This window comes from Eptesicus fuscus, chromosome 2 (assembly GCF_027574615.1).
Source record: "Eptesicus fuscus isolate TK198812 chromosome 2, DD_ASM_mEF_20220401, whole genome shotgun sequence".
In the NCBI taxonomy this organism is placed as follows: domain Eukaryota; kingdom Metazoa; phylum Chordata; class Mammalia; order Chiroptera; family Vespertilionidae; genus Eptesicus; species Eptesicus fuscus.
In genome coordinates, this window is record NC_072474.1 from 15,942,263 (window position 1) to 15,968,433 (window position 26,171).

The window sequence follows — 26,171 nt, forward strand, 5'->3', positions numbered from 1 at the left end:
ATCTTTGTGGTCATTTTTTTTCTAATTAATAACTTTAATGGAATAATGAAGTGTTTTTGGTATTGAGAAATCTTGATAATATTTTAATCAATTTGTAAGTGTTCATTTAATACTATGTACCCAGTACTTTGGGACACATCTAATAAGTATAATAGTTTCATTGTACTCTAGAGCTTTGTTTTGTCTATTACGGTAATTCTCAAACATTTACTAAAGAAAAGAGCATAGTTTAATGAACCTCATTTACCATTCAACCAGCTTATTAATCATCAATGTATGACCAATCTTGCTTCATCTATACCCCTACACACTTCCCTCAAGTTCCTAGTTACTATTTTAATTGAGGTATAATTTATATATCCCCAAGTATTTTAAAGCCCTGCTGGTTTTTCTCAGTGATTAGAGCATCAGCCCACAGACTTAAGGGTGGTGGGTTCGACTCCAGTCAAGGACATATACCTTGGTTGCAGGCCTGATCCACAGCCCCCATCAGGGCACATGTGGGAGGCAACTAATTGATGGGTCTCACATGGATGATTCTCTTTCTAAAAATCAATGGAAAAAAATACCCCCATGTAAGGATTAACACACAAACACACACAATAAATTCCCAGACATTGTTTCATTTAGTTTATAGATATTTCTGAATACATCTCCAAACATTAATAATTTAAACACATACCCATGATACCATTATCATCTTAAGAGAATTAACAACTAACTCCCTAATGCATGAAACCAAATAGCCAATTTTCAATTTTCCCCCATTATTTTATGTTATCAGCATTATCTAATAAAAGAATAATATGCAAATTGACCATACCTTTGCTACACCCACAAGCCATGCCCACCAGCCAATCAGGAGCGAGTATGCAAATTAACCCAACCAAGATGGCTGTGGCCACGGAGAGAGCAGGAGTCTTGGGTTTCCTGGCAATGGAGGAAGCCAAGCTTTCCGCCTGCCCTGGCCTGCCTTGGCCTCCACTTAAGGCTACAAAGTTTCAATTATAGAAGATAAATAAATCCCAACAAAAATGGCGGCAGCCATGGAGCTGGAGAGAGCAGGAGGCTTGAGTTGCCCCTGGCAATGGAGGAAGCCAAGTTTCCACAGCCCTGGCCTGCCTTGGCCTCCGCTTAAGGCTACAAAGTTTCAATTATAGGAGATAAATAAATCCCAGATACCAGGGCCTCCGCTTGGGTCACCAGGGGCCTTGGCCAGCCTGCAAACCACCACAGGCCCTTCGCCCAGGCTGCCCCAAGCCCCAAGGGAACCCCACCCTGATCCGGGACACCCTTCAGGGCAAACCAGCTGGCCCCCACACGTGCACCAAGCCTCTATTCTATTTAATCCTCCTATCCAATAAAAGAATAATAGGCAAATTGACCATCACTCCAACACAAGATGGCTGCCACCATGTGGTCAAAGATGACTGACCCCATGTGGACACAAGATGGCCACCACAAGATGGCCAGCAGTGGAGGGCAGTTGGGAGGGACCAAGTCTGCAAGGGAGGGCAGTTGGGAGGGACCAGGTCTGCAAGGGAGGGCAGTTGTGGGTGATCAAGCCTGCAGGGGAGGGCAGTTAGGGGTGACCAGGCCAGCAGAGGAGGGAAGTTGGGGGCAACCGGGCCTGCAGGGAAAGGCAGTTGTGGGGGGACCCAGGCCTGCAGGGGAGAGCAGTTGAGGGGCAACCAGGCCTGCAGGGGATGGCAGTTAGGGGAAAACAGGCTGTCAGGGGAGCAGTTAGGTATCAATCAGGCTGGCAGGGAGTGGTTAGGGGGTGATAAGGCTGGCAGGCAGAAGTGGTTAGGGGCAATCAGGAAGGCAGGCAAGCAGGCAAGCAGTTGGGAGCCAGCAGTCCTGGATTGTGAGAGGGATGTCCGACTGCCCATTTAGGCACGATCCTACCAGGATCTGCCCCCCGCCCCCTGCACGAATTCTGTGCACCGGGCCTCTAGTCTATATATATAAAAGGCTAATATGCTAAGTGTCCATCCAGGTAATGACATCATGTAGCAACACCCACTTCCTCTCCCTAGTGACTAGCCTCCTTGGAGTTTCTTTAGCCTGACTTGCTTTATAGCCAGGTGGAAACATTTTACACTTTAAACAAATGTCTGAAGTGTTTTCACATGCTTCATCTCATTTGATCCTCACAGAAGTCCTGGAGTAAGTAGATAGGAGACTTGGTGGAATCTTTTTTTTTTTTTTTCATTAGCCAGAAAATGGAGATTTAGAAAGCTTAGAAACTTGACCCAACTGAAAAGAAGTAAGAAACGGTGGACCTTGAAAATGACTTCAGGTTTTCTCACTGCTCAGAATATAGTCAAACACTGCTGCAGTTAAATATTTTATCCTTTGTTCTCCCTGTGTGATCTACAATAATAATCTGCTTCCTGTTGTTATTTACTGCTGTGTTGCTGACAATTATATAAGCGAGAAGTTAGGGTGCTTCACTGGGCTGGAAAAAGTTTAGCTAAATCAGAAAGCAGGTCTAATCAAGTTTATTCTATATCTATAAAAGGCTAAGTTGACTCGTGCATGCCCAATACATATAAAGCTCTCGCTGGCGCTAATCACATGCATGTGTTTCCATCTGTCATTGTCGATCATGAATTTGGTTGACACTTCTATAGAGAAAGAGCAAATAGTGATATTAAAATATTTCTTTTAATTATTTTCCTTTCAATGTGCACAAATTTGTGCACCAGGCCACTAGTTTTTTTATAATTGTTTATTTGAATCAGGATACACATAGTGACTGCACATTAAAATTAGATAATAAAACTTCTTAAGTTTCTTTTAAAAAAATGTTATTGATTTTAGAGAGAAAGAGGAAGGGAGAGAGGAGAGAGAGAAAAAAAACATTGATTTGTTGTTCTATTTATTTATGCATTCATTGATGATTCTTTTACACTCCCTGACTGGGGTTCAGACCTGTAGCCTTAGCTTTTCAGGACAATGCTCTAATCAACTGAGCTACCCATGTAAGTACTCTTAAGTTTTTTTGTGTGTTTTTTAATCTGGCCACATCTTTTTTTTTTTTTTTTTAATATATTTTATTGATTTTTTACAGAGAGGAAGGGAGAGGGATAGAGAGCTAGAAACATCGATGAGAGAGAAACATCGATCAGCTGCCTCCTGCACAACCCCCACTGGGGATGTGCCCACAACCAAGGTACATGCCCTTGACCGGAATCGAACCTGGGACCCTTGAGTCTGCAGGCTGATGCTCCATCCACTGAGCCAAACCGGTTAGGGCAGGCCACATATTTTTTTCTTGCAATTTTTTGTTTAGTTTTGGTTGAAAAAAACACACTGATAATTTATTCTGTAGTGTTTCCCAGTCTGTATTTTGCTGATTGCATCTCTGTGGTATTGTTTAACATGTTGCTGCATCATATATATATATATATATCTATATATATCTATATATATATATATATCTATATATATCCCTAATATGCAAATAGACCGAATGATGGAACAACCAAACAACTGGTCGCTATGATGTGTGCTGACCACCAGGGGGCACACGCGGAATATGGTGGGCATTGGCCATGGTGGGATGGTGGAGCAGGTGAGCGAGGGTGCCAGACCAAGGTGGGACACTGGTCGCTGTCATCAGGGTGAGCCTCTGGTGGTTACTGAAAATTCTTTGCTCCTGCATGCCATGGTTCCTGCTGCTGCCCTGCTTGCACCCACTGCCAGTGCCAGAGCCGCTGCTCACACCCGCTGCTGGTGCTTGGCGCCAGCCCTGATTGCTTGGCACCATCAGTGAGTGCGAGTGGCGGCTGCTGGCCCCAATCGCCCCTCAGGGCTTCTCCACCTCACCCTGCTCCTGAGGGGCGATCGAGGCAGCAGCCGCTGCTCACACCCGCTGACAGTGCTGGCTCTGTTTGCACCCGCTGCTGGTGCTGGCCCCAATCACTCCACACCATCAGTGAGTGTGAGCAGGGCTGGTGCCATCAGTGTGTGGGAGCAGCTGCAGCAGGGGGAGCAGGGCTGCCAGCAGAAAGGGGATCAGGGGCCAAGGTGGGAGGGGCCAGGCGTAGGTGCGGAGGATGGGCAGAGACTTACCCCTGTGCCCACCGCAGCCTAGTGGCCCACAATTCCTTTCAAGGTGCACGAATTTGTACACTCACAATAAGTGTCTAGTATTTCTATAAATCTAGAGCTTGATTCATATTCATATTTATTTGATAGAAATACTTGCTATCAGGAGGTAAATGTTATGTACTTCCACCAGGTCTCTTTTTGTAGTATCAGTACCATTGACAATCACCTTGACCCACTGATTCAATAAAGTTGTTGATGATGACAATCTAATCCTATCATTTATTAGGAATCCTTCTAAAAAGGAAAACTTCTTATCATTAATTATTTGGTTATCCTGAGATACAGAAAGGCAAACTAATGAGTGTGCTCCCAAGCATGTTAGTGTCAGTATGAACTCTTGAATTTAAGCACATTTTATGTTTTATACAATTGCATTTATTATCTTTACTGATGTACAAAGTGTCGCATGTTTGGCCAGTGAGATTTTATTCATACTGGCTCCTTTGGACATAATCCTAGAAGTTTTTGATAACTTCTTTGTTTTCTGGTATGTAAGATGTTTCAGGTTCATCCTGTATATTTTTTACCTTAACCCTGAAATCAATTACTAGCAATGTAAAGAAAGAAGTATAATTGATGTGCTAAAAAAGGAAAGAAAATGGAATCATATAAAATGCTTAGCTCTTTGCCAGGTGATGTCAGGAATGGCAGTATGAGATCCTCTAGGCCTCTCACCTTGAAGTTTTCACAATTTGAACAGTTATAACTCAACCAAGGATTACCCTGCTCATTGCAAAAATACACTGGAGAGAGCCATGCATTGAAACATCTAAAGGTGGATAAATGGAGCAAAAAGGGAAGGCCAAAGGATGACTGGCTGATAGAGTCAAGGATGCAGCCTGGCAGCTGAGAACTCACAGCAGGTGCCACAACCTTTTGCAGCAAGGATTCAGGATCTGGAGAAGGGGCTGCACGTAAATGGATACACTAGACAGAAATATAAATTTAGAAGGCATGGGGGAAGCCAGGAGGAGACCTTACTCTCTAGCGGAGAGGTTCCTCGAATCTCTGGACCCATAGCTTTTTATTTACTAGAATACACATTTGCCCTTTAGCAAAGCAAACACACATATCAAAGGTAAGGTTTGGTAAACAGTAAAAGATTATCAGGTTAGGGGATTGTCTTGAGCCACCATTGTCTTGAGAGAACAATCAGTGCATAGCTTTTAGACCTTGCTAAAGCCCAAGGTCCATCAGCCTTCTGTGTTCCCTGGTGTACTTTCATGATAGTGTAGACAATGGGTAGCTTCCAGCAAGCAGGGCTTTGCCGGAGAGGGGAGGAATCTGGTTGTGGCTGACATTCTCTCAGCTAGGAGTAACAAAGGGGCTAGGTGGGCACTCCAGCAGGAGTGAGGAGTATGAGCTGTGGCTGAACCAAGAGACCTGAGCAAGGACACATAGCACGGGAGTGTGCTGTGGTTGTCAGGCAGTGGGCATTTCAGACAGAAAAACAACTATGGAGCCTGATTGCCTCCCCTTAGCCTCCCAGAATGCACCTTTCTTTGCCCTTGGTGTCAGGTTGTGGAGCACATTGTCTGTGAGCCCAAGAACTGGCCCTACAGAATTGCATTTCTCCCTGAGTGAAGGGTGCACTCTGTGATCAGTTCCAGGAACAGGGTATAAGGGGGACCCCTATAAATGAAAATAAAATAAATAAAATAAAATAAAATAATAAAATGCTCACTTAAAATACAAAAGGCAGAAAAAGAGTGGAAGTCAAATATAGGAACAAAGAACAAGGACAACTAGTAGAAAATAGTACCAAATATGGTAGATGTTAATCCAATGATGTCAATAATCAATTTAAACAGCAATGGTGTAAACATACCAATTAAAAGACAGAAATGATCAGAATGGATCAAAACCCAATATTTTTTATTGCTTTTCCCTGTGAAGAAAGGGTATGTTGTGGAGAGACTTTAGGAGACGAGGCTATCATCCAGCTCTGGGGGATCTAGGTTAAGCACATCTGCAGGCCGACGTCTTCCTAGGTTTATTTTTGTAATAAACCTTTTAATGACTAAATCAAGCATTATACTTTCTTTTTTTTTCTTTTTTTTTAAATTTCTTTATTGATTAAGGTGTCACATATTTGTCCTCATCCCCCCATTCCCATCCCACCCCTCTCCCCACGCATGCCCCAATCCCCTGTTGAACTTAACCGTTGGATAGGCTTATATGCATGCATACAGGTCCTTTGGTTGAACTCTCCCCCTCCCCCCACCCTCCCCCTACCCTCCCCTATCCTCCCTCTGAGGCCCGATAGTCCGATCGATGCCTCCTTGCTTCTGGTTCTGTTCTTGTTCCTCAGTCTATGTTGTTCATCATTTCCCCTAGATGAGCGAGATCATATGTCACTAGATATATACTAATAAGAACTGAATGTGAGACGAGCAATAATAGTTATGCTGACAGGCAAATGAATCAATCTGTAGCGAGCTTCCCCCTGGACCAACAGTTCTTTTGAGACCCAATTTCGATGTCCAGTAGTTCCTTATGTGTACATGTCAGCACTGACCCCTCAGCTCTGGATGGTGGACAAATGGTGGTAATGGAGGTCTGACTCCCTCTGGTTTGGTCTCGGCCGAACCCAGGGGCACGGCGTCACCCGGACTAAGGGGCACGTGGCCTCACCCATACCCAAGGGGCGCATGGTCTCACCCGGGCCTGGGACCCAGCCTCACCCGGATGGATCCAGGGGCGCACGGCCTCACCCGGACCCAGGATCTGGCTTCACCCGTACCCAGGGACGCTTGGCCTCTCCCAGACCCAGGGGCACGTGGCCTCACCCGGGCTTAGTTGCACAAGGCCTCACCTGGATCCAGGGACACATGGTCTCTCCCGGACCCAGGGACGCTTGGCCTCTCCCAGACCCAGGGCCACTTGGGCTCACCCGGGCCTAGGTGCACGAGGCCTCATCCGGATACAGGGACGCATGGTCTCACCCGGACCCAGGGACGCTTGGCCTCTCCCAGACCCAGGTGCACGAGGCCTCACCCGGATCCAGGGACACATGGTCTCACCCAGACCCAGGAACGTTTGGCCACTCCCAGACCCAGGGCCACTTGGGCTCACCCGGGCCTAGGTGCACGAGGCCTCACCCGGATCCAGGGACACATGGTCTCACCCGGACCCAGGGACGCTTAGCCTCTCCCAGACCCAGGGGCACGTGGCCTCACCCGGGCCTAGGTGCACGAGGCCTCATCCGGATCCAGGGACACATGGTCTCACCCGGACCCAGGGACGCTTGGCCTCTCCCAGACCCAGGGCCACTTGGGCTCACCCGGGCCTAGGTGCACGAGGCCTCATCCGGATCCAGGGACGCATGGTCTCACCTGGACCCAGGGACGCTTGGCCTCTCCCAGACCCAGGGCCACTTGGGCTCACCCGGGCCTAGGTGCACGAGGCCTCACCCGGATCCAGGGACACATGGTCTCACCCGGACCCAGGGATGCTTGGCCTCTCCCAGACCCAGGGCCACTTGGGCTCACCTGGGCCTAGGTGCACGAGGCCTCACCCGGATCCAGGGACACATGGTCTCACCCGGACCCAGGGACGCTTGGCCTCTCCCAGACCCAGGGCCACTTGGGCTCACCCGGGCTTAGGTGCACGAGGCCTCACCCGGATCCTGGGACACATGGTCTCACCCGGACCCAGGGACGCTTGGCCTCTCCCAGACCCAGGGCCACTTGGGCTCACCCGGGCCTAGGTGCACGAGGCCTCACCCGGATCCAGGGACACATGGTCTCACCCGGACCCAGGGACGCTTGGCCTCTTCCAGACCCAGGGCCACTTGGGCTCACCCGGGCCTAGGTGCACGAGGCCTCACCCAGATCCTGGGACACATGGTCTCACCCGGACCCAGGGACGCTTGGCCTCTCCCAGACCCAGGGCCACTTGGGCTCACCCGGGCCTAGGTGCACGAGGCCTCATCCGGATCCAGGGACACATGGTCTCACCCGGACCCAGGGACGCTTGGCCTCTCCCAGACCCAGGGCCACTTGGGCTCACCCGGGCCTAGGTGCACGAGGCCTCATCCGGATCCAGGGACGCATGGTCTCACCCAGACCCAGGGACGCTTGGCCTCTCCCAGACCCAGGGGCACGTGGCCTCACCCGGGCCTAGGTGCACGAGGCCTCACCCGGATCCAGGGACACATGGTCTCACCCGGACCCAGGGACGCTTGGCCTCTTCCAGACCCAGGGCCACTTGGGCTCACCCGGGCCTAGGTGCACGAGGCCTCATCCGGATCCAGGGATGCATGGTCTCACCCGGACCCAGGGACGCTTGGCCTCTCCCAGACCCAGGGGCACGTGGCCTCACCCGGGCCAAGGTGCACGAGGCCTCATCCGGCTCCAGGGACACATGGTCGCACCCGGACCCAGGGACGCTTGGCCTCTCCCAGACCCAGGGCCACTTGGGCTCACCCGGGCCTAGGTGCAAGCGGCCTCACCCGGATCCAGGGACACATGGTCTCGCCTGGACCCAGGGGTGTGTGGGCTCTCCCAGACCCAGGGGCGCTTGGCTTCGCCCGGGCACGGGATCCAGCGTCATCCGGGTCCAGGGGCACATGGCCTCACCTGGACCCGGAGTCCGGCCTCACCTGGACCCAGGGGCATGTGGCCTCACCTAGACCCAGGGACATGAGGCCTCACTTATACCCAGAGGCGTGTGACCACACCCGAGCCCAGAGGCGCGCAACCCCGCCCGCACCCGGGTCTCAGCGGGGCCCCGTCTTCCCGATCCCAATTCCTGCCGGTCAATCCCCCCTCAGCAATTCCCCTGGCCATCCTTCCAGAGCTCCAGTATGGCTGCTGCAGAACTCGTCGGGCGGCGGCTCGGCGAAGCTCCGGTGCGCCCGGTGCATGGCGGTGGGCCGGTCTGGCGTCGCTGCGTCGGCCCTTGGGTCTGCATCGGTGGCCGGTCGCCGAGCATGCGCACCTGGCCGCTTCCGGGGCGTTGAGATTCTTGACGGACTCGGAGGTCAGCAAGCGCGGAGTCTCCCACCCCATGTCTCATAGGGGCTCGTCTGTCCGTGCTTGGCTGCCAGTGGAGCCGTCCCCTCAGCCGGAGACCGCCGGGGGAACTGCGCCGAGCACGTTCCAGGCCGCTGTTGTATCGCCTGAGCCATAGTTCTTTTGTGTCGCCTGAGCCGTAGTTCTTAAAGTGTGGTCTTTGGGTCACCGGCATCAGCATCATCCCACATACCCCTCTTTTATTCTAGTTGTAGAGCATCTACTCAGCCAGCCCTATGGTGGTCTTGGATGGTGTCTGCTCTGCTCTCTTGTCGTAGTCTCAAAGTTGTTGTGGTAGGCAACAATCAGGCTTCCGCCCTATGCCTCCATCTTGGTCCTCCTTTGTATAGTTAAGTCTTGATTGTTGTTGGTGTCACTGGGGGGGCTCTCTTTGTCTATAAAGGAAGAGTTGCTGTGCAGGAGACACGTTTATGGGCCGGGTCTTGGTGCAGCAAAGCTTTGGCGCTCACTGAATATTCCCGTTGAATGTGTCCCTTATGCACATGGTTGAAATCTGGTGTCATCTCCCACAGACCACTAGATGCCCTCGTTTCTGGGTCTCCAATGGGGTGTAGATCAGCTACTGCCTTAGGCACTCAGCAAGGATTACAGCAAAAACTGTAGTTTCTTCCTCCTGTCTGAGTGGCCCTGGAGCAGTCCGACTAGAACAGCAGATCATCTGGTCCGCTGCCAGAGGGCAGGCCACCCACATGCATAAGCCGTTGCTTGGGGCGCAGGTGTGCCTGAAAGACTTGCGGGGCAGGTCTTCAAAACGTGCGGGGCGGGTCCCAGGGCGGGGCGGGGTCTCAGGGCGCCAACAGGCCATGGTGCGGCGAGCCGCGATGGCTGTGACTCTGGTCCTTCTGCCTTCCACGTATCTAAGTCCCCTCGTTCCGCACTCCAGCGCAGCAAACACTGATTGCTGGGTGCACCTCCGCAAGAGTCCCGCCTCTCCCCGCAGGCATCTGGGTCTCCCGGGGTTCGCCAGAAGATGGATATCAGGGTGATGGAGAGCTAATCTCCCCTAGGTTTGGAACAAAAGCCCCTTTCCCCCGCCACCAGCCAGACCCACGCGCCTCCACACCTCATCCCCTCCGATTTCGCTGGGTGCGAGGCAACAGAACAGCCTTTAACCTCCGCTGCCATCTTTTTCAAACTTCCCAATTTGTACTTCTTAATCCCTTCATTTCAGTCAACTCTACTGAAGTCTAGCGCCTCCGGGAGGTGCACGGAAAGGGCGCCCGGGCCTCCGTCCGGTGCGCGGTGCGCGCGTCCCGCGGAACCAGGCGCGCGAGGGCCGCGCGGCGCTGGGCGGCCGCCGAGCTCCAGGCACCGCCATCGCCGCGTTCCGGACGTCACCGCCGCGGCGTCCCCCCAATTTGTACTTCTTAATCCCTTGAATTCAGTCAACTCTACTAAAGTCTAGCGCTGCCGGGAGGTGCACGGAGAGGGCGCCCGGGCCTCCGTCCGGTGTGCGGGGCGCGCGGCCCGCGGCACCAGGCGCGCGGGGGCTGCGCGGCGGGGACGGGTGCTGGGAGGCCGCCGGGCTCCGGGCGCCGCCGCTGCGGCGGCGTCCCCAGCGTCCCGGGCCGGGCGGCCTGCGGGGGCGGCGGAGTTGCGAAAGTGAGTGAGTTTCCCAGGGTTTCGCCCGGAATGGGGTTCAGTGCAATCGGAGCCGGTGCTCAGCGCACTCTGGAGCCTTTATCTCCTTCCTGCCAGTGAACTCCAGCGCACTCCGGAGCCTTTATCTCCTTCCTGCCAGTGAACTCCGGCCAGGTCATCAGCCGCCCCTTCCTCTCCGGTTCCATCCTCCCCGCAGGCGCGTGTGCTCGTGTCTCCGCCCGTTTCTCCATACCTCAGGCTTTTACGGCTTCCCCGACTGTCCCCGTGGCCTTCTCCTTCCCCCCTGCTGTGGGCATTTCAGTCCACCAACTTTCCTGTGGTTCTGGACGATGTCCGTTCTGACCTCTAGTTGTATTTTTGAAATTGTTGTGCCCGGCTGCAGGTTAGGTGTTTAACCTATGCCGCCATCTTGGTTTCTCAAGTGTTATACTTTCAAAGTGACAACAGAACCTCCACAATATTCAAATCATGTCAGTTTTATATGCCCCCAGAGGAAGAAGCAGGGGAGGGAAACTCGCTTTGTTTTTTTGGGTCTTCCTTGAAGTCCATGACAACCATTTCTCCCTTTCCCCTTCCCAGCACCCAGGTGTGTTCTCTGGGTCCGGTTGATCCACAGTGATGGGGCCCACTACCTCTTTTGTCAAGTTTCAGCTGCAAATGATTTGACAAGGAATGACCCTTAACTCACCCCAGGCCAGTGAGGTTCTGTTTTAGATTTTCCCCTTTCATTTTTCTGAAAATTCTGAAAGTCATGGAGGTGAAGGTAGAAAATATGTATCAAGACTTCAGACCAAGCATGTCAAACTTGCGGCCCATGGGCTGCATGCGGCCCACAATGAATATTTTTGTGGCCCAGCCAATATAACGGTATGTAAGAAACGTTTTAATAAAAATTTCACAACTTAATTTTTACAATATCCTGTTATACATAATTCTTTATTTTTTTAAAGTATGTTTTTATTTATTTCAGAGAGAAAGGGAGAGAGAGAGAGAAACATCCTTGAGGAGAGAGCATCCTGGATCGGCTGCCTCCTGCACGCCCCACACTGGGGATCGAGCCCGAAACCCGGGCATGTGCCCTTGACCGGGAATCGAACCCGTGACCTCCTGGTTCCTAGGTCCACGCTCAACCGCTGAGCCATGCCGGCCAGGCATACATAATTCTTAACGAACTACAACGTTCGCTAATGACTGATTACTATAATCGTGTTGCATTCATTTCCCTTACATGCAGGTGCACCATTTCTCTCCACTAATACTAGCGGTGAATATTTTAGCAGCCGATTGCCACATCATTAGTCTTGTACTGACTTGTTTGGTGTGCGCAACAAGAATATTTCGTTTTCAGAGAACAAGAAAAATAGGTTTATTTGTGTTATACTTATTAATTTGTGCAGTTATTCAGTGTCTGGTAAGTTAATGTTCAAGAAAAAATATTGATTTTTATTAAAATGTTCTATTATTTTATGTCAATGATTACTCATTTATTTCAGCCCTTTGTATTCAGCATGTCTCTATTGAAATAAACCTACGTTTCTAAGAAAATTGAAGCTTTTGTTTATTTGCGGCCCACATAAACTTAAACCTTGCTTATTTGGCCCATGTTAGCCTTTGAGTTTGACATGCTTTCTTTAAAAGGTGTGGGATTTTTAAAGCTCTTTTTAAAATATCAAGTATATTATTAAAAGTGTGGATATTGCATTAGATTTATACATTGATATTTCTAGAAATACCATCTTCTGGGGGAAAATTTAAACTTTTATTAATTTGATGCTCTGAACATCATAAAATAAATGAACATAAAACATCATTTTGGTTAACTTGGAAAGCAAGATACAGTCCACTGACTTGGAAGTCACAGGGAAGATATGTACATGTAGACAGGTATTCTAAATTCTGTTAGGTTAATGGTTATGAATGTACTTGAGAACAGTGAAACGTTTTACATCATTTCTAATCAGAATACTTCAATATTTTATCTGAAATGATCAAGATGTCATGACAATAAAGTAAGAAAACTACATCTGTGGTTAGAAGGGATTATACCGATCACACAAAGATATCTGCATGTTTCCTTTAGGGCAAGTTCCCTCTTTTCTTCTGCAAAGCTTTCATGAGATCTGACATGAAATCCTGCTCCCCGCCCCCGCCCGGCCCCCCGCTGGGCGGTCCTGGGTTCTCTTGCCTCTTTGGGGGAATAGGAGGCCTTTTGGTGGCAATGGGGGGCGGCCTCTGGGATTCGGGTGCCAGGGCGGGTGGTGGCGGAGGAGGGGGTGGTAATGACCCCGCGTCCCCTACAAATGACGGCGGAGGGGGAGGCACAAAGTCCGGGGGCGCATCGTTAAAATCGGGGGGTGGTGGCGGGAGCTCTTGGTCCTCCAGAGGCGGGGGCGGCGGCGGCGGTGGCAGAAAATCATCGGGTGGGGCTGGGAAGCCGGTGCCCTTGGCCTTGGCCTTGGCGGGTATCACGGGGCTGCCGCTGGTATCTGAGGACCGCCGTATGGGAGGCGGCGGTGGCAGGCCGGACTTTGGACGGTGATGGGCCCTGGGGGTTCCTGGGTCCTGTTGACCAAGAGCTGGCTTCTTATCCTTCAACAAAGCAACAACAGCATTATTCTGGACACGCAGCCACAGGAGAGACGACATTTCCATTGACGGGTGAGGTCTGGCTATCGTCAGACCTGTGAGGCAGTGTCTGCTCCTGGGAGCCCCAGCCCCCCAGTCCCTGAGGCTACAGGTTGTTTCAGGAGTTCATCTTTCCTCTGGGACGGGAGAGAGACTCCAAAAGGTCTTTAACATTGTCACCTGGGGCACTAACCTACCCTGTCTCCTGTAAAGGCCAGACTGCAGGACAGCAGTATGGGAGGAGTTGTCTATCGCATTTAGACATACATGTGTCTCCTCAGAACAGCTGTTATCTTTGAAAGAGCTTAAGTGGGGTAGAGCTTAGCTACCTGGGAGGTAGCCTCAGGAATTAAAAAGGAAGTAAACGGGCTCTCCTGGAATTCCCACTTACGCCCCAGGGTGCAGGCATATGCATCCATAGCATTTTTCTTGGTCTGGATTGGGCTGGCTGTGAAGCTCAGGGGTCAGGAGCAGGTGTCTCTACAATTATTTTGCCCTTGTACTGTATACCCTCAGTGGCAGAGAGGGGGTTAAGGAGAGTCCCAAAACCTTCCCCAAATCTCAAACGTTCTGTTTTGGAAGGGAAAAAGAAAGCCAGGACAGTTCTCTGTGGACTACAGGTAACCCTTGTGTAAACCCACCATAAAGGCTGTCCATCCGGGCAAGAACAGTTTCCCTGCTGGCACGCTGAGAACAAAGGTGCCTTTTCCCAGGACTGAGGGCTTCTAGGGAGGAGCTAATTATAGGCTTAACAGCTTCAGGGGAGGTGGTAGGTGGTGGAGCAGGAGTGTGCACACCTGGTCTAGAGTCTTAAGGATTTACCTTTTCTTACCTGTGTGAAAACCAGCTGGCTAGTTATAATCCCTATTATTATCTAGGGTTGTCTCAGGGTTATGATGCAATCAAATGAGATAAATGTGAATGGTTCCAAAGAGGAAGATCATGAAGCATGTGCTAGTGGTAGAAACCAGAGCACCAAACTTGGTCAAAGGCTAACAAAAGCATGCCAATGGTAGAAGAGATCATAATAAATTTTGAATAATGTAACTTCCCCAGAAATTTCAGGCAGCTGAATTGAATCCTTCTGTTTTAGTGATAATTATCATTGCAATTTACTTTTTATCAGGCTTTCATTTCTTTCTTTCTTTGCCTGATAACCTCTTCCCAGTAAAGATTCCATTTAGAAGTTTTCTTCCCCTCACAAAGTGCCTTACAATAGAGTTTCTATTTTGGTTTATTTACTTAACACGATAAGCTAATTAACTGGTGATGTAGTTTTTAAATTTCTGAACAGGCAGTTGGGGAATTGACGTTGACACATAATTAAGTGATTTCTATTCTGGGATCCTTTCATTGCTTCCAGCTTTTAAAAGTGTTTGTCTTCAACTGGCACCACAGAAACCGTGGACGTCACACAGCGGAAAGCACAGTGCGAGCTGAGGTGGCAGGAACACAGCTTGTGACCGTCTACAGGGGTTTTCACAAACTCTGAGAAGATCAATAAGTATAAGATTTACTTGTTTCCACCACTGGCTGATGGACAAAATGAGAGGTGGAAATGAAGTGAAACTTTTCTAAACGTGCAATTATTTAAGGTTGTTTTGAATCACACATGGGAAATATTCAAGGAAACTTGTATAGTGAATGGAGATGTTATCAACTGGGCTAGTAACTAAATTATAGCTTCTAGCTACAGTTTTTAAAAAAAATATTTTATTGACTTTTTACAGAGAGGAAGGGAGAGGGATAAAGAGTTAGAAACATTGATCAGCTGCCTCCTGCACACCCCTACTGGGGATGTGCCCGAAACCAAGGTACATGCCCTTGACTGGAATTGAACCTGGGACCTTCAGTCCATAGGCTGATGCTCTATCCACTGAACCAAACTGGTTAGGGCTCTAGCTACAGTGTTTAGAAGGATTTAATGAATCTTCATTAACCCCCTCTACTGAAAAAAAAAAAAAGAAAAGTTATGGAGACTATTATACCAATTTGGCTATTGTTTTAAAATGTGTTTTCTTCTCCATCACCCTGAGGATGTATGTAGAACATTAACAGAAAAATTTAAATGCACATTTTATAGTGAAATCCTTTTAGTAGTAGTCTTCTAATATGGTTTTGGGGCTCAGTAAGCATTTAATGTAGGGCTTCTGACTAACTCGTTGCTCTAATTTATTCAGAAAAAGTAAGTAGAAATCCCAAGGGCTTAAAACCCAGGAGCCACTTTCAGAGAGTCTAAAACCATTGACTAAACCAAGATAATCGCTTCAGCCAGATACATGTAGCTAAATTAAAAAGAGTTGTCAATCCTCAGTATTAATATAAAAATCATCCATTTCCCCAAAGCACTGTGATGACAGTTGGTATTAACTTTCCATTCTAGCCTATGTAATTTTAAGATAAAAAATATATAAAGCAATTATCGAAATGAAGTTATAGGGCCTTAGTTGTTGGAACTAACTACTGTATTCTCTTTTTAAAAGGCCAGTTATTAGAACACCACTGATGGTTTAGAACAGTGGTCGGCAAACTCGGCTCGAGAGCCACATGCAGCTCTTTGGCCTCTTGAGTTTTTAGCAAAGGCCAGCTTAGGAGTACCCTAATTAAGTTAATAACAATGTACCTACCTACATAGTTTAAGTTTGAAAAATTTGGCTCTCAAAAGAAATTTCGATCGTTGTACTGTTGATATTTGGCTCTGTTGACTAATGAGTTTGCCGACCACTGGTTTAGAATATGGGTTTACAGGGGACAGTTGGATAGAGTGTGTCAGTTACTCTCGGGCCTACCTTAGTTGTGTCAACGTGTCTCTGGGCTTCCTCGAGAACAGCACTCGCTGAGTGTGCAGCCTGGGGAATCTGACCATTGGCCTGGGCGGTGCCTGCTGTAAGTCCTGAGAGGGAGGAAGAGAGACAAGATGAGTGGGGAAGACGTTTCAACATTCTTGAAAGTTCATCTGAAAATAGAAAGCAATTTATATCTTTAATGCAAAAGAAAGGGATTCATGGGCATGGTATGGTTAACTGGGAACCTTAGGAAAAATCCGAAGTTTTATGTCAGGACTTCATGAGGTTCAGCAGATGGTTCAGGAAAGTGAATGCTTTATACAGGCTACAAAGTCTGGATTAACAGGAAGATAGTATGTTCCACTTTTAAATACTTTTTAGTCATCCTATATAATAAATAGGTAATATGCAAATTGACCATCACTCCAACAAGAGGCAACCAATAGATGTTTCTCTCTATCCTACCTAATAATAGACAAATATGCAAATTGACCACACCTTCGCTACGCCCAAGCCACGCCCACCAGCCAAGCCCTGCCCACCAACCAAATTACCCCAACAAAGATGGCGGCTAATTTGTATATCAAGACAGCGTAGAAAGAAGCCAAAAGCTGCAGAAGGGAGCAAAGCTGCGGAGAAGCAAGCAAGCCGGTGGGAGGAGAAGGGAGGAGTGGAGGCGGGGCCAGAGGAGAAGGAAGGAGAGCAGGCGGGGCCGGGGGAGAAGGGAGGAGAGCGGGTGGGCTGGTGGAAAAGGGAGAAAAGCAGGGGGGGCTGGTGGAGAAGGCGGGGCGGGGGACAAGGAAGGAGAGCAGGCGGGGCGGGGTAGAGTGCAGCAGGAAACCCTATTGCAGGATTTTTCCTGCAACGGGAATGCTAGTCTATATATAAAAGGCTAAGCAGCTGGTAGGTATGACGCACACTGACCACCAGGGGGCAGACACTCAATGCAGGAGCTGCCAAGTGACAGCAACTTTGCAGAGTGCCCTCTCGCACTCCGGGACCCCTCAGGGGATGTCGGACTGCTGGTTTCGGCTCGATCCCCGCAGGCCAGGCTGAAGGACCCCACCTGCTGGAGGGACCCCACTCACTCTGCAGATACCCTTCGAGCCCCGGCTCCACCCCAGGTATGGCTGGTAGGGGAGGGACCACGGGAGATTGGCTTCAGGGTGTGTCCAGCCCAACTTGCCCAGTCCTACCCTGCCGGCCACATTCTAATTAATTTCCTTTCAATGTGCACGAATCCGTGCACTGGGCCACTAGTATATACATATTTAAAGAAATGTTTTTTATTGACTTTTAGAGGGAGAGGGATAGAGAGGTAGAAACATCAATGAGAGAGAAACTTCATCGATAAACTGCTTCCTGCACATTCCCTACTGGAGATCGAACCCACAACCCAGACATGTGACCTGATGGAAATCTAAACTGGAGACCTCTTGGTTCCTGGGTCAACACTCAACCATTGAGCCACACCGGCCAGGCTCTCTCTTTCTGTCTCCCTTCCTTCCACTCTAGAAATCAATGGAAAAAATATCCTCCGGTGAGGATTAACAACAACAAAAAAGAATCAATGACTCATTGTTAAGCACTTTGGATGTAGAACAGTGCCTCCATGTTTTCTCAGTAGGATGACCATAGCAGAAACACATGGATCCCATGTGGTTTATGCCACCCAGCCAGCGATCTTGCACCACTTGGGCGTGTTTCTCTAGGACTCTGGTTCAACAATGTAAAGAAAAGGGCAGGAAAAGAGGAAGGGTAGTGTTAGGGTTTTGGGCAAAACTAAAGAAGGGATACAGAGAGGAAGTTTAGGATGAGGGCCAGTGCATTGCTAATCAACAGCAAAGAACAAAAAAATCAACCTCTCCCTGCCCCCACCCTCTTTTAAAGCCTTCGACAAGGGAGGCAGTGGGGTTTGTTGGGCTGAAATTGAGCAGACATCAAGGGGTTTGTATTTGAAAATTTGATTTTTAGTCTGGGCAGATGTGATAGGGAGGTATCTTTTAATCAGCCTGTAAAACATGCTTAGAGCAAAAGTTATGAAGAGTTCAAAAAGCGCTTGTTTGAAGGGAACTTTCTACTAATTATCCCTGAGTTGTAAAAAACAACAAGGAGAAGGGGTTTGTATGCAAGAATGTAGGCTTGAGAGTAGCTTATTTTGTCTTGCAGTTTGAATCGGAGGAGTTAACAATCTTGGGTTTTAAGTAATTACCAGGTGTTTCTCATAAATTGTGGAAGGCCACAGGAAAGAAAAGAAAGGCCCCCTTTCTGTCCTTATAGGGAGGAGGTGGGCAGAAAGGGATTCTAGATCCCCAGAGAAAAGCTGCCAGCTAAAGCTGAGGAGGCATCAGGCAGAATGGGACCCGGGCTTACTGCCTCCAGCCCTACCAAGTGAAGTCACAGCATGTTCTCCCAAGGTACAGCTCGTGCCAGCTCCACACTCACCTCAGCCCCAGTTCTTGTTATGACCTATGGTGTGTAATTTCAAGGTCGGGGGATCACTCCTCTCTGAGGGAACCCCACTCTGTAGTCCAATGACTCAGGCTGTGGGTGAAGGGGGCTCCCTGACTAGTGCCCCAAACAGCCTGAGGTTCAAGTAAGTGCAATCAGCCAGTAACTCCTGACCCCAAAGAACATATTTTAATAAAACACTATTTTTGAGGTTCACCTTAACTGTTTTTTTTGTGTTGTTTTTTTTTTTTTGTGTGTGTGTGGAGGGGGTGTTGGAACGATCATAGAGCTTGATTTGTACCAGGCCCTTTGGATGGACACAGGTCCCTGAAACATTTTTGGAGAGCCCTACTTATTTTGTGCTGTGAGTTCAGATGAAGAGAGAGGCTTTGATAATAATACTTGGCAAGAACTGAACTCAAGCAGTTTTCTGTTGCTAAGATGTGATCATGGTCACTGTGTATGTATATGTTGGTACATACAGAGAAGAATGAACTTCACCTTCTATTTGAAAGTGCTTCACTTCCTTCTAAACTCATCTTCAGTTCCTTCCACACTAGTCACTACTATAGAACTTAAAATCCTACACAGCCAGTGCTCATGGCAATACATTCTAAGATATAAACTGAAAGAAAGTTTCCATTGAGGATTTTTTTCTCTTTAGATGCTCACTGAAGCATTTTATTAATAAACAGGGGTGGCTCCCAGTATGGTTTATTTAAAAAAAAACTCAGCATGTTTGTTCTCTGTAGGGCTGGTGTCAATGACAGAACCTAAGGATTTTTGATAAATAAGACTCTACAGCAGCACCAACATGGGTTAATTCAGTAACTACTAAGGGATATTCCATCATGTACAAGATTCACCTTTTTAAACAATGGAAATCTCATCTGACTGCTGCAATGGTGTTCTTCAAAAAATACATCAGTTTGACTTCCAAACTGATGTATTCAACAGTCTGCTCAATGGTTTTCTGGATATATTCAACATGGGTTAATTCAGTAACTACTAAGGGATATTCATATTGAATACATCAGTTTGGAGGTGTTCTTTAAAATGGTTTTAAGCAATCATTTAGAAGGAATGGAACTAACATTTGTTGTGCATTTAACATTAAGGACATTAACATACATTATTTCACTTAATCTTCAGAGAAACTCTATGTTAGGACTGTAGGGCAATACAATCCTTACCAGCCATTTGTAAGCTTCCTGCCATAGGAGAACGTAAGACCAAGAAAAACTCAATGGACTCCAGGAGTCAGACCATACAAGGAATTGAAACTGTCCTGAAGACACCTGATCGCACACCTGCATTCCATCCACATTTCACGCCCACCAGCTCAGCCCCTCAAACGCACTGATGACAAATTTCCCACCAGTGACTACATATAAGGATGAAACTCCACCCTAGGTGCTGCCATCATCAACCCAATGTCCCCTTGGCTCGGTACTGTGTAGCCAGCCCTTCCCTTTGGATACTCCAACCCCTTCCCCCTTTCCTTAAATAAATTCAATTTTCTTTAATCACCATATGAGATGGCTATTAAATACTTGTTTCATTTGTTGTCCCAACCATCTTCTAATTCCAGCTAAGCATCTATTATCTGCCAGGCATTGCACTTGGTTCTGGGGAAACCACAATACACAAGACAGAAATGGCCCCTGGCCTCGTGCTTTCCATCAGAGTCTAGAGGAAGGAACTCACGGATTATTAATCAAGCAGGGCTTATTAATTATTTCAAAGGACAGTTCAGTTGAGACCTGGGATAGTAGGGATACAGCATCTGTAAAGTCTCTGAGAAAGGATGGTGCTGGGGGATTTACAGAACTGGGAAAAAGCAAATGGTATATATGGTAGAAACAGGAAGATAGGGAGGGAGAAGAGGCAGGAGAGATGGATAAACACATATTATGCAGGTTTGTTGGTCTTGCTAAGGACTTGGAACTTTATCTGAGAGCAGTGGCAAGTTTCCAAAGTGCTTTAGATAGGGGACGATCTCATGGAGGGGGAGAAGCCTGCAAATGCAGGCTTAGCTGGAGGCCAGCTCAACTCAACTCAACCAGTGCATGAGGCCAAGTGAAAGATGACGGGTTTGATGAGATGAAAAGACAGGACAGATCTGACCAATAGTTAGAAGGAAGCATCAACAGGATTTAGGAGTGACTGGATTTGAGGGTGTGTCCTGTATGAGAAATCGGGTAGATGATGATCTTATTTATGAAAACAGAGAATAGCAACCGTGGAGCAAGTTTGGAGGGTAAGATGATGAGATCCGTTTCACAGATGTTGGGTTTGAGCTGTCTGTGATGTATCCAGAAAACCATTGAGCAGACTGTTGAATACATTGGTTTGGAGGTCAACAGAGAAGGCTGGACTGATTTGTATGTTTATAGGTAATCAGCACACAGATGGCGCTGAGAGTGGATTAAGTCTAGTTGATCTCACTGCAACTTCCACACATTCAAGCTGGTTTTATCCTTTGAAGCAGCAAAGAACGTAAATGCTGGCCTTTGCTATGACAACCCTTTAACACTGGAAAACTGACCAGACTGTTCCGCCATTAATAGTTGGCTCCAGTTCTTTCACCATTATTTATCTTAAAGATAAATGTGTTTGAATTCCAGCTCAGCCACTGAGATGATACTAGATACTAGTTTCTCTCAGCTTCAGTTTTCTCACCTGTGGCACGGGGATAATAATTTATACTTTGCAGGGCTGTTGTAAGAACCAAGCTATATGCCGCTGCAGGAAATCCCTACTTCATCCCTCATTGCCTGCCCTCAGAGACACAAGGAGCTGTAATGCTACCCTTAAAATGTGGTGTCAGGATTGGGTACAAAGCTCTAGCCATGATGTCACTGAGGCAAAACATCAGGGAATGATCTTGTCCTTGGTGTGAGCAGTGTGATGGAGACTAATGAAGCCTTGGACAAATAGAACACTTGTACTCTGATAAGATAGCTTCCTACCAGCTCACCCTAAGCTGGGGATCACCATCTTATCCACAAGCATATCATGAAAAAAAGGTCAAAGCTCTGCTAAAAGTCAGTTACAAAGAAACAGATACAGGCATGTATATGTGTAGGTATGTGTTTGTTTTTTATTGATTTTTAGAGTGAGAAGGGGGGAGAGAGAGAGAGAGAGAGAGAACCATCGGTTGCCTCCTGTACCTGCCATGACAGGGGATGAAACCCACAACCTAGTTATGTGCCCTGATCGGGAATCAAACCCGCAGCCTTTTTGGTGTGGGAGAACGCTCCAGCCAATTGAGCCACTGGACCAGGGCAATATGTATAGATCTTGAGCCTGACCATCAGAAGAGAAATATAGTCTGTACTGTCTACAAAGTTCTGTTTTTATAAAACGTGTTGGATAAGTTTGAACATGAGCTCTGTGTAAGGACAACAAAAAAGGCCTTTCTTTTTCTTTGCTGTAGCCTTCCACAATTTATGAGGAGCACCTGGTAATTAAACCCCAACATTATTAGCTTCTCTGATTCGAACAGCTCCTCTGCTTAAACTGAGGGATAGGATAAGTTACTTTCAAGGCTACATTCTTTCATCCTCTTCCCTGCTGTTTCCACCACTCAGGGGTAATTAGTAGAAAGTGCCCTTTCATGCTCTCCTTCAAACAAGCCTCGTTTGAACTCTTCATAGTTTTTACTCTAAGAATGTTTTACAGGCTTGTAAAGATGCTTATAAAGACACCTCCCTAGAATATCTGCCCCGTCTGTCTCCTAAGGAACAAACTATAATCCCCCTGATATGTGCTCAACTTCCTTGTTGCTTAGCAACAGCCAGGGCTTAACAGGGGAAGCCACTCTCCTTTCTTGCCCTTGTATTGATTAGCAACGCACTGGCCCTATTCTCTTCATGGAAAGTAAAATAAACCCCTCTCTCTGCATCCGTCTCTTCTCTCAGTTGTGAGTTCTTTCACAGCTTGCATCACGGGCCAAACCCTAATAGTCTGAGCTTGAAGAGGTGTCAGAATTTCTGCTCTGTGTGGTACCTGTAGAAGGCGGACTTGGTGTAGCTGCATTGACAGTGCCCAGGTTTGTCCACCGAGAGGCCAGCCCAGCCTTCGCCACGGCCCGCTGATAGTTGTCATAGAGAGTCTTTCCGTACTAGGGAGGAAACACAAAAGAAGCAAAAAGTCATCTATTTACTCCAAATTCTGCACTCATTTGCAATGTACATATTGAGGGGGAAAATACTTCATGAGTACTCTTTTTACTCTTTTCCCAAGTTGTTTTTTTAAATACAGTTGATCCTTGAACAATACTGGTTTGAAATGTGTGGGTTCACTTATATACAGATTTTTTTCCAATAAATATATTTTTTCTTCTTTATAATTTTCTTAATACTATGTTTTCTCTAGCTTTATTATAAGAATACAGTATATAATATATATAACATATAAAATATGTGTTGCCATGGCTGGGTGGCTCAGTTGGTTGTAGCCTTGCCCCATACACCAAAAGGTGGCAGGTTTGGTTCCCGGTCAGGGCACATACCCAGGTTGCAGGTTCGATCCCTGGTTGGGATGTGTAGTGTAGGCAACCGACTGATGTTTCTATCTTTCAAATCAATAAGCATATCCTCCAGTGAGGATGAAAAAAAGTGTTAATTGGTTGTTTATGTTATTGGTAATTCCGGTCAACAAGTAGGCTATTAGTAAAGTTTTTGGGGAGTAAAAGTTTATACCCAAGATTTTTAACTGTGTTATTTCATGTGTTAAATAATTTTCCAGATTAGCGAGAGACAGTTAATACTTTTACCTAGACATTCGAGGAGAGGTTTAGCTATGGAATTCTGATTGTATGTCTGTATAATTCTACACATTGTGTATGTAATTATACCTCATGTTTCGTAATTACACACTACACTTGCAATGCTCTCCATGAGTAAACAGAGATCTGAAAAGTCTCATGTGAAAGTAAACCTCTGATTCTCAGGTCATTGGAGAGGTCTATGTTTCTATCCCTGTCACCTATTTAAAAAATACAATGGGCAAATAAATAAGATCATATCGGTGGCATTGACCTATTAAGAATGGATCAACTGTTTTACAAGAACACAAGACTGGACCCAGGCCAAGCAGGTGGTCGGCAAATTCAAATTCAAGATTGGGTGGAGTCCAATGCTCACTCACCTTTGCGATCCGAATTCCCGTGACCCACTGGTTTAGAGTTCTTTCATCATCACAGCAGAGATACTTGATGTACTGGGACTCCTTCTGAATTTGGGGATGCTAGAAAATAGTCATATCAAAGATCATTCATAAACTCTTCATTCATTAGTGCTTTTCAAAAAAATTTTAATTTTTTTATTGAATTTATTAGGGTGCTAATAAAATCATATAGGTTTCAGGTATATAATTCTGTAATATTTCAAAAAAAACTTAAAAATTCTAACAATGTACGTGATTTCCTGAAATGGTGGCAATAGGTACTGGGAGTAATTTTAGGATTGGAAAGAGCAATACTTTTAAAATGGGCTAAATTTTGAAGGGACTTAGGAAATCTGGGACATGATTTATCATAAGCACTTCTTACTATATTATCAATTACAGTTTTCATTTCTGCTCTTTTAACTTTTGAAAGCTCTCACAACTATCATGTTTCTATCCTCACAAGAAATCTGAGTCATTTCTACATTTATCAGATTAAGGAATTTATCTGATATAATTCTTATGTCACAGAATTAATAATGTTTTTGTGATTGCCAGTCAATCCTAAGGTTATTTCTGCTACCTAGAAATCATGCTTTCTTTTTAAAATGTGTTTTTATTTATTTCAGAGAGAAAGGGAGAGGGAGAGAGAGATAGAAACATCAATGATGAGAGATAATCATTATTCGGCTGCCTCCTTCATGCCCCCTACTGGGGATCGAGCCCGCAACCCGGGCATGTGCTCTTGACTGGCATCAAACCTGGGACCCTTCAGTCTGTAGGCTGATGCTCTAGAATTATCCTTTCTGAACTGTCATCTCCTACCCAAATGAGCCATTTTTGGTCTCTGGATGGATGGCCTGGAGATGCAATAATTCTGTCTATTCTCAAGTGGCAATGTCCTTGGGTGTTGCAGTAGGAATCATCAGGCCTTCCCAGAGCTCAGAGTCAGTGAGAACAGTGATAGGGCAGGCACGAAGGGAAAGAGAGACACAGGTCCCTGGCCAGACAGATCACCCTGCACCCATCTTTCTGAATCCTCATTGCCTTTGTAATTTCTGTTTTATGTCTCTGTCTCTGGCAGCCTGTGTGCTTCATGAGGGTGGAAATCATGTCTGCCATTCACTGATGAAGACCCCCAGGGCTTAATACATGGCCTGGTACATGCTCGCTATTCCAGTCCAGAGGTGGAAATAATTGTCAAGAGAAATAAACAAGTGCAGGAATTCCTGTTCGCCAGAAGTCTTATGGCCATAAAGCGGGGGGGCCAGCAACCAAATCTAGGTTCTGAGATGAGAACCACGTCCATTTTCATGGGTCTTTATAATTTTTCATAAACTTTGAGATACAGAAAAATAATTTCCAACCATAACCATTTTGTGTGTGTGTGCTCAGGCACATGTTACCACCTCTGTCTTCCTCCATTTCTCAGAGGTGTTCGTTAACCCTGCTAGGATCAGCATAACATGGCGGGTGGTGCTGAAAGCTAGATGGAATGCCAAGAGAGCTGGAAGCCCGCTTCCGTGGGCGGGAAGGGAGTGAAGCTGTCCCCTTCTCCTCTCAGAGTATTTATTGCACAGACCTCCCCGCTGCACTTTTGCTTTTGGCTTAATCACTGACCTTCAAGGAAGTGGCCATTTCCAAGGGCATTGTGCTTTGAACTTTAGTTTGAACCTGAGAAGCAGCATTTGGAGTAGTCACCTTGCTGATCTATCTAATGACACAGACAGTAAGAGTCAGTGGTATTGCTGACTGTGCCCAGAACAATAACAAGACTCACAGAGCCTTGGAGAGCTTGGTGAGAGGTTAGTAACTTTTGGTTTTAAAAATGAGAAAACTGAGGCTCAGACAGGTTACTATATATTTTACCCCATGGCCCACTAGAAGCTTGGAATCTCTTGTCCTACCCCCTAGAATTCATGCATTTTTATCAAGCTATTAAGTCAAATTTCTAGTCTCTAAAGATGCCTCAGAAAAATTCAGAAATTATAAAGAATTCCTCCTTTTTGCCTTTGAGCCAATTGTTGAAAATCTACCTTTTTTACTAGAGGCCCAGTGCACTCCCTCCCTTACCCCGCCACCTGCTGCCAGCCAAGGGCCTCCCTTCCTTCCCCCGGCTGGCCCCGCCCCCTGGTTGAACTCCCGGAAGAACGCCTGGTCAAGGGGACAATTTGCATACTACACTTTTATTATATAGGATCTTTTTTTAAAGGATATTTTTATTGATTTCAGAGAGGAAGAGTAAAAGAGAGAGAGAGAGAGAGAGAGAGAGAGAGAGAGAGAGAGAGAGAGAGAGGGAACATCAATGATGAGAGAGAATCACTGATTGGCTGCCTCCTGCACACCCCCTACAGGGGATCAAGCCCACAACCTGGGCACG

The 26,171-nt window shown here is 47.0% G+C and overlaps 1 protein-coding gene across 2 annotated transcripts in view; it reads right to left on the reverse strand.

Moving 5' to 3' along the window:
* Nucleotides 1-12,494: 12,494 nt before the first annotated feature.
* Nucleotides 12,495-26,171, reverse strand: part of APBB1IP (amyloid beta precursor protein binding family B member 1 interacting protein) — a 123,194-nt gene continuing 109,517 nt past the window's right edge. For both annotated transcript variants that reach the window (XM_054725701.1, XM_054725706.1), the window contains exons 11-14: nt 23,774-23,872; nt 22,631-22,745; nt 16,172-16,275; nt 12,495-13,346 (exon numbers count right to left, since the gene is read on the reverse strand). In XM_054725701.1, coding sequence (XP_054581676.1) covers nt 12,834-13,346; nt 16,172-16,275; nt 22,631-22,745; nt 23,774-23,872 — 831 coding nt within the window. In that variant the 3' untranslated portion in view covers nt 12,495-12,833. The remainder of the gene's footprint in view (nt 13,347-16,171; nt 16,276-22,630; nt 22,746-23,773; nt 23,873-26,171) is intronic.